The sequence below is a fragment of the Betta splendens genome, chromosome 14 (genome assembly GCF_900634795.4).
Source record: "Betta splendens chromosome 14, fBetSpl5.4, whole genome shotgun sequence".
Classification (NCBI taxonomy): domain Eukaryota; kingdom Metazoa; phylum Chordata; class Actinopteri; order Anabantiformes; family Osphronemidae; genus Betta; species Betta splendens.
This window is the reverse complement of record NC_040894.2, coordinates 9,877,609-9,885,557: the sequence shown is the minus strand read 5'-3', so window position 1 is coordinate 9,885,557 and position 7,949 is coordinate 9,877,609. Positions and strand designations below refer to the sequence as shown.

The 7,949-nt window shown below is 41.0% G+C and overlaps 1 protein-coding gene across 2 annotated transcripts; it reads right to left on the bottom strand.

Annotated features, from left to right (window-relative positions):
- Positions 1-2,193: 2,193 nt before the first annotated feature.
- On the bottom strand, positions 2,194-7,949 carry cchcr1 (coiled-coil alpha-helical rod protein 1). 2 transcript variants are annotated; one of them, XM_029174512.3, is made up of 19 exons: positions 7,861-7,949; positions 7,297-7,600; positions 7,042-7,209; positions 6,818-6,935; positions 6,446-6,640; positions 6,028-6,191; positions 5,820-5,934; positions 5,559-5,669; positions 5,033-5,176; positions 4,827-4,937; positions 4,510-4,616; positions 4,309-4,421; positions 4,158-4,230; positions 3,830-3,948; positions 3,537-3,725; positions 3,184-3,285; positions 2,901-3,019; positions 2,673-2,814; positions 2,194-2,597 (listed from the first exon to the last, which is right to left on the bottom strand). In XM_029174512.3, the coding sequence occupies exons 1-19, from the start codon at positions 7,928-7,930 to the stop codon at positions 2,488-2,490; spliced, it is 2,574 nt and encodes an 857-aa protein (XP_029030345.3). In that variant the 5' UTR covers positions 7,931-7,949; the 3' UTR covers positions 2,194-2,487. The 2 variants fall into 2 exon arrangements, with proteins under 2 accessions (XP_029030345.3, XP_040929675.2); XM_041073741.2 differs by lacking the exons at positions 2,194-2,597; positions 2,673-2,814 and having other exon boundaries at positions 3,117-3,285.

Here is a 7,949-nt window from a genome sequence, read left to right as displayed (position 1 = left end):
ATTCAATCTGCAACACACCGAACCTGACCGCGAGTCAGTCATTGAAGTGGAGGTAAGAAGCAGGAAAAATATGGGCAAGAGCGGGAATGAAAGGACGTTTTGGTGGCAGAGCGTCTCCAACACAGCAACCGGTGCTGCTTGTAGGAGCCCAAGGACCCGTGGTGTGAAGGGTCCAATCCCACAGACTACAGGCTTTTTGACTACTCACACTGAAGTATATACAAGTAAAGGAATTGTAGCTCCGTCTTAAATAAATCACAGCCTTAATGTATCTTCTTCTTTGGTGCTTCCTTCACGCATCAAGCAAACACTGTCAACGCCTCACTGCCGCGCTCTAAATTACGCTGATCATCCCGAAGGGGGGGCTGCAATTTCAGCTCCAAACAAGGTGATTGGCACAGGTGGAGATTTCACTGAGCACGGATCAAGTTTAATGAGGCCGTTTGGAAAACAAAACACATGTTGATATCACCGTTCCACAGTTCCTATGACATGATTGCTCCCTAAGCTCAGTAGCTGAAGCTCTATCTTCCTTCTTTATACCCACTGCAAGATCTTAGCGAAAAGCTTTGGAGTCGATGAAGATGGGAAAGGTTAGTAATCCTGTAACCTAATCTAATCTAATCTGATCTGAGGAAAAAATAAATAAATATAAAATATTCTTTCAGGGTTTAAATACAGTAAGTGTGCTATAGAACTGCATGAGGACCAGGAAATTATTATTCATTCCTTGGAAATGAACATATATCACTAAAGGGAGTCAAACAGTGGAAGGAACCAGCAGATTTGGGCATTTTGTTTACCCCACAAAGGACAGTAGCGGCTTGACGCAGACACTTGATGACAGGCAGGGCAGATGACAGCAGATGTTCTGATTTGACACACTGCACCCTGACAGCACAGCATCCGCCTCTGAACCACACGAAAGGGTGTTTGCACACAAGTGATCCACACAACACAGCAGCCAGTAAGGCATTCAAATAAAGTCAGCAGTGATATCAAAAAATGAAAATAGCCTATAAACATGTTTGATGTGTTGTCTGGATTGCAGAGCTGCTCTAAATGATTTATTCGTTAACCATAGTGTTGTCTGGTATCTATCGCTCCACCCTGCTGATTTTATTCAGGCTGCAGAGCATCACTGGAAAACTTGTTCAATGGATGTTTTAACTGTTTCTAGTCCTGTTCTCTCCTTTCATATGTGTGAATTCAATATAACACTAAGCAGGTCTGAAAAGGTTCCCTCTAGTCAAGTACTGACTGATGGTGGATTCCTCATCACTACACGTGCACTTGTCCTCTAATATCTTATACGAAAAGGGCCTTAAAGAAGAAATGCCTGTTAACAGTACATATATAATCGTAATATAAATAATATCTAGAATATTCTGCCAAGTCCAGCCCAGCACAATCCTGGAATTAAATGCATGTGCTGCCTTTGCCTTGGACAATATCACCCTCTGCTGGTATTAAAGTGCACAAGATTACAGATCTAGCTGACGCTCGACTGCCATGAATCAGTTTAAATATAGACAAATGTTTAATTTAAAACACTTATTTAACATGAAGACATGTTGAAAGATTGTGTGATGTTATACAAAATACCCAAAATATCCAAAATAGCAAAAAGAAATAGTTAAGGTAAAAATGAGATAGAAGATTTAATGAAATACTGCCTTTAAAACGATCTGATATGATTGTTCAAACTTAGACTAAACAAAGTTAGGGTGCGTAACATACGACAGAAATTAAAATGTTCTCAGTCATTATGTGCCATTTGTGAACTCAAACATCAGCTATAGGCAACAGAACCTTAGTGAAATCCAATAAAACACTTAAAACTGTAATTTGATCATCCTGTGCTTACCATGATGAATCACCTCTCAGGCAATGACTAGGTCCCTGCAAAACATTTTCCCTGCTGTTAAAAACATCTGGACTTCTCAGTTTTCATAAGACGATTTTACCCAGAGGCTTAAAATTTGAGGCAAATGCAAAAATTATTAGTTCTTATGACAACATGACAAATAGCACAGTTATGTAGTTTATCAAGATGTTTATCATTGTCCATCTAACAAAAGCAAAGTCAATTTAAAACTGAGCCCTAAAACAAACTTGAAATAGAAAATATAGATTTTTGTCAATATGAAATCAATTGACCATCGTGTTAGAGAGAAGGCAGTCAGTCACAAAGAAGACTTCAAATCCTAAGATTTATTTGTAATAAACATTATAGCAGTACTTTGCAATAAAAAAATACGTTATTACAGTTAGACACAGTCTAAGAATTTAATATTTCAGTCCATTGTGGAATCAACAGAGTTTATTTATGAGTCGTATATTAATTATAATAATATTTATTATAAAAACTGTAACATGTATTTATAACATTTTTAAAAACGTCAAGTTTAAAGCTAAAGCATCATCATTGCTCACCTTTTGCATAAAGTAAAAGTGTGTTCACTGCCCCCATCTACTGTACATGTTTCAACTGTGCAGCAAGTTATTCTGCTCCTCCTCATCTGCAGAGTCCTCAGAGCTGTTTACCACTGCAGCACTGAGAGTGTGGAGCTCCTCCAAAACAGACAGAAGTCTCTCTGATGGGACGCAGACGGGACTTTGATTAGAACAGCCACGTACGTGTCTCACACCTGAGTCGGGACCCTTCTTACCATCTGCAGGTAGCTGGACTTGTGCCTCTACAGAGCAGCTCCACTCTGAATGTTTTTGTTGCTGTTCCCTGGGAGTTGCGAGGCTTTCAAGAGTCGTGTGAATTTTATCCTCACTCGTCCTCCCTCCTTCAGCAGAAGTGGCCTGGAACACATTCAGATTACAGGAGGTCAAGAACAGAAATGGAAACAGAATTTACATTTCGTCTGTCCTTGCTGTTGAAGGTTTACCGGCAGGGTTTTGCACATCTCCTTGGGCTGTATACTCTGATGCTCCTTCTTTGTGTGAGTTTCTGTCATCTCCGACTGTTTTCTTGCTGCCTCTCTCTCAAAATGCCGCAAAGTCATAACTGCATGAGACAAAACCCACAGAACAAACGCCAGTGGGAAATGGTACCATATACTGTGTAAACAATCCCAATCATATTAGATCACAGTCTGCATTACAGATATGACTTCAGTCCCCGGTGTTAAGCTGCTGCTGGCTGAGGTAGAACAGCACTAATCCTGCTACCTGCTTTGGTGTGCTCTCTCCGGGCTGTACTGACTTGAACCTCCATCTCTCTCAGCTTCTCACCACAGCGATCCTCAATCTCAGATACTCTCTCCTGCAGGGCTAAAGGAAACAACCAATGTGTCATTACAGAGTACATTACCAAGTATTAGCAAGATGATTTATGATTTATTAAAAAACATTCATTGGCATTGAAATGAACAATTATTAGCTTGAGATCAAGATAGCACATAACAGATAGTGACATGGCAAGGTTTCAGACAGATGACAAGTGTCACTTTAAGGACATTTCTGGAAATAGGCAATGCAGTTTGCATTCTTGAGATGAGTGAAGGCTGGAAAAAGTAGCTCACCCCTCTCACTTTGCTCCTGCTGGATGAGCAACTCAGTGCACAGTTTTTCCAGGTTGACCCTGCTTTCCTCCAGCTGGGCCTGAACCTGCTGCAGGCCCTGCTCCGCCGCCTCTCTGCCAGCCACAGCCAGCCGGACTTCCATACAGCGCTGCTCTAGGTCCTGCTGCTGCTGCTTCAGTTTGCCTTCATCTGAGAAACATGTGCAAAGAGAGACACACAATGTACACTTCCAAATATAGACACCAAACAGAGCTGCAGACAATGTGTTACACTAAGTCGTTCTGAGTGCTCACACTGTTCTCTAAGGTCCACAAGAGTTTTCTCTATGAGCTCCGGGGTTCTTTTGAGCTCCTGTGTGAGTTTGTCTCTCTCTTCACACACCAAACTAAGCTCAGTCCGGAGGTTTGCGATGCTGCAGGGCAATGCACATAAGCCAATATAGAAACAGAGAAAGAAGAAATAACTGCAAAATGTGCAAAAAGCAAGTGAATAATTTCCTCTTATCAGATGTACTCCAAGTAGAGAAAGTAAACACAAATAATGACATGGAGATATAAAAATACATTTGTTCAATCACTTGGTAATAATCATCTGAAAGAAAAATGCATCATCATGCTGTACCTGTCAGAAGCTTGTTCTGTCAGTTTACTGGCCTGCTGAACTTTTTGTAGAGCCGCCCTCCTCATTAACAAACCTGATGCAAGAGCAATTCAAAATGGGCATTAATTCTCTACCCCTGCAGTCATTCCAGCAGCCTCCAATATGATCAAACCTTGGATTGTCTCCACTCGTCTATTAGCAAAAGTTAGCCTCTGGGTAAAAGCGTTGAGCCTTGATTGAGCTGCGTCCATTTCTGCCACCTTGTTTGCAAATGCCAGACTACATCTGTGGGTTAAAATGTCAAAATACAATAGTAATATTTATCACAAAACACTGACAGCTGTGTTCATTCTATTCCTATAATCTGTCTTACCTCTGCGCCGTCTCTGTCAGGCTTTTAAGTTGAGCTTCCACTTTCTGGCTCTTTGACTTCAGTTGAAAGTTTTCCTTTTGAACCTGAGCCAACTCCTGTTTCAAAGTCTGGGAAGACAATTTCACATCCATCTAACACAAATCTGCCAAAATAGTGAGTTAAGAATGTTTTCATAAACTCTGCCAAGAACCCAGCTATATTTTATTAGCTTTAGCATATTGTGCAGTAGTGGATTTGTCTAAGCAGTCCCAAATTTCTTGTGTATATTTTAAATTGTAGTCATCCCTGCTAATCACATCAATTTCCCTAATACTTACCTCCATTTCTACTTTCCCTAGGTCCAGTTCAGCTACCTTGTCGTCCAAACCGTGTTGGAGCACATTAGCACGATGCTGCTCCTGTTGGAGCTGCTGCTCCATGAATGCAACCTTGAACGCAAAGTATAGTACAACGCAAACATAGATGAAAACACTCTGAGCATGATTATACCGTGATACTGCATAATAGGTGACCAATCTCCTACTTTTGCGAGTAGTTTATCCTTTTCTCCTCTTAGTTCAATGTCCTTTGTGCGAAGCTGGACGCATAGCTTGAACACTTTCTCTCTCCACAGCTGAAGCACCTGAAGGCCTTCGGATCTATTCTTCATAAGTGGGTCTGTCGAGGTCTGATAAAGCACACAGACACACGATAACTCTGCATACAAATCACCCTTCATATTTTCCAAAGCATTCTAAAGCTCATCAGTTACAAGTGATTCTTTTGCTCTTACAGAGAAAAGAGATTTCAAGAAAGTCTCTACTATAAATGCAGCCAACCACACAGAACAACCTCTGTATAACCTCACCAAAGAATAAAGAATAAAAAGCTACTTATGACAATTAGGTTTCTGTAAAAGTGAAAAAAAACTAAAGCTTCAAGGTTAATTATAAAATATAATAAAAATGCATCTGTAAATATTTCATTATCATGTTCTGGTTTGGGAGGTGTCTTCAACATGCAAACAGGTCAGAAAATATTTAGGTTTTAAGTAATGGACACTCCCTTACCTTCTTCACAATTTTTTCTTCTTGGAGGGTGAGTATTTCATTCAAGGAGGTGAGTCTGACTGTCAAAAGCTCTGTGGTCTTTTGAAGAGCTGCTTTCTCTTTGTTCAATTTCTACAAAAAATACAAAAATAAAATGGGAAATATTTTTTCATATATTTCCACCAGTCACATATTTTTATGTGACTGGTGGAAAACGTCCTTTTCCATGCAGTTACCTCAAATTGGACTAATTGCAATCAATACTGTTTTTATTATCTTCACCTTAACAGCGTCATTTAATTGTTCCTTCTCTCCATTCTCTGGGGCAACCTGGCCGATGTAATTTCTGAGGCTGTGCAGTGTTACAGATTGTGTTTCAAAGGCTTGTCCCATTTTGCTAGAAACAGCATCAGAGAAAATAAATCAGTGAATGTTATAACAAAGCACTATAAATCTTTAAATTTATTCAGATTTCGACTGAATGAGGCACCTCAAATGGTCTTTTAGCCCATCTCTTTCAGTAGATACTGCCATCAGAGTGCTTTTTAGCTGCAGCATTTCTGAGGTCATGGACTGAAGTCTGTCCTGTAGCTCAGTGTTTGTTTGTCTTGCTGCATCTAACTTTGCACTGTGAGAATCACTCAACTGTTGCAGCTAAAATTGAAAAGTATAACAGAACTGTTTAACAGACATAAATAATAGATAAACAGATTTCTCTTTTACTCGCTTCCCTCCTAAGGAAGGTCAAAGTGACAGGCTAGTTGCACAAAAACTACTGTAACAAGTGATATTAAAACAGAGCACATATCTACTGATATAAGTTTTTGGATACAGCGACTTGTGAGGTGAACAGAGGTCAAACATCAATATGTATAAGGTTTTTGATTAAAATTTCCTTGCATACACACCTCCAGTTCCTGCTTCCTCTGCATATCCTCCAGCTGTTCTGACAGTTTATACGTCTGCTGCTTAGCCTCCTCCTCAGCCTGTAACCTGGTCATTTCAGCCCTTATAGCAAGCTCCTGGGCTTCCTCTTTGCTCCTCTCTACATCTCTGCAGAGCATTGCGATTTCCTCGGCAGACTCCCTTGTTACTCTTTCAAGCTGCAAGAAATAACAAAGAAAAACTAAAGCATATTGAAATGTAAAATCACTTACTGATGCACTTGGTAAAATAAAGCTTGCGAGTGTGCATGTGACTTTTAGCTACAATCAAGACAGAACAAAAAGCCAAAAACAGTCACTAATAACTCTCAAAGTGCTTGACACCAGCAGCATTACCCTTGAGCTTATTTTGTCTTTCTGTGCATTGCTGTGAACGAGCTCCTCCCTGAGCTGGGTGAGTTCAGACTTGGCCTTGCAAAGCTCTTCGCGCATTTCTTCCAGCTCATGGCTCTGTCTGTCACACAGTACAAGGGTTGTGACATGTTAAGCTCGTTAAATTTTGTTCACAGCTAATCTGTGAAATGTTAGAAATTGCATAATCGCATTAGCGCATCTCCTACCTGCTCACGGTGCTGTCTCTGTCTCTCATTTCTTCTCTATGTCTCCTTGCACTTTCTTTGAGGACCTCCACTTGCCCCTTCAACCTCTCAGACTCAGTCTTGTGCTTCTGTGCCTCTAGATGCCACTCTGAGTCCCATCTGGACCACTGCTCACTTCTCTCTGCAGATCTGTGGAGCAGGAGCCAATCATGTACCCAACATGTGATGCAGGTGACAAATATTCTTACTTCTTACAGCAAACATATTGTGCGATACCGTGCCCTGAGGTCTGAGGACTGCTCCACAGAGACTCTTCCTCGTATGTTGTCCCCTTGTAACATCATGATCTTTTGATTTTCCTTCCTCAGTTCCAAGATTTCCCGCTGAGCCTGCGTGATAGCGAGCCATGGATTGGCTGCGCTCCTGTCTGCTGCTGGTAAGGTTACTGTTGGTACACGCGGGTTCATCCAAGAAATTGGTGTTGGGGGTGCTCCTTGTATTTGAACGCCCCTGTTTGCTCCAGTAGAAGGGAAACAGGAAGCGAAATGCGACGGCGGTACCAGATCCTCTTGGACCTGCCCTACATGACAGCAAATTAACTAGTCGGGATTAAGTGTAACTACCTAACGGAATTGTGCTTAAGTTTTGCAGTTAAGAACATTAAAACACAAAGAACGTCATCGCGGCTACGTATTGTACCTATTAGTTAACGTTAACTTGAAGCTAGCTGACATTCAATTAGCAAAACTAGCTACATTACACTTTTAAGACGCGTTTTATTGGGACACCTGCATTTGTATTGAACCAAAAACGCGACTAACTTACAACAAGCAAACTTACTTGAACCCGTCGATGGCATGAAATCAGTCGGTGCTATAAGCTTTTCTTCCCCAATGTTGTGTCTGTCCATCGTGCACGGGGGGAAACGT

Coding starts and splice junctions, on each gene's coding strand:
- cchcr1 (XM_029174512.3), bottom strand. CDS start 7,930: ATGGACAGACACAACATTGGGGAAGAAAAGCTTATAGCACCGACTGAT. Junction 4,938..5,032: donor AGGATAAACTACTCGCAAAA/GTAGGAGATTGG, acceptor TTTGCGTTCAAG/GTTGCATTCATGGAGCAGCA. Junction 3,286..3,536: donor GCAGGAGCAAAGTGAGAGGG/GTGAGCTACTTT, acceptor TGTTTCCTTTAG/CCCTGCAGGAGAGAGTATCT.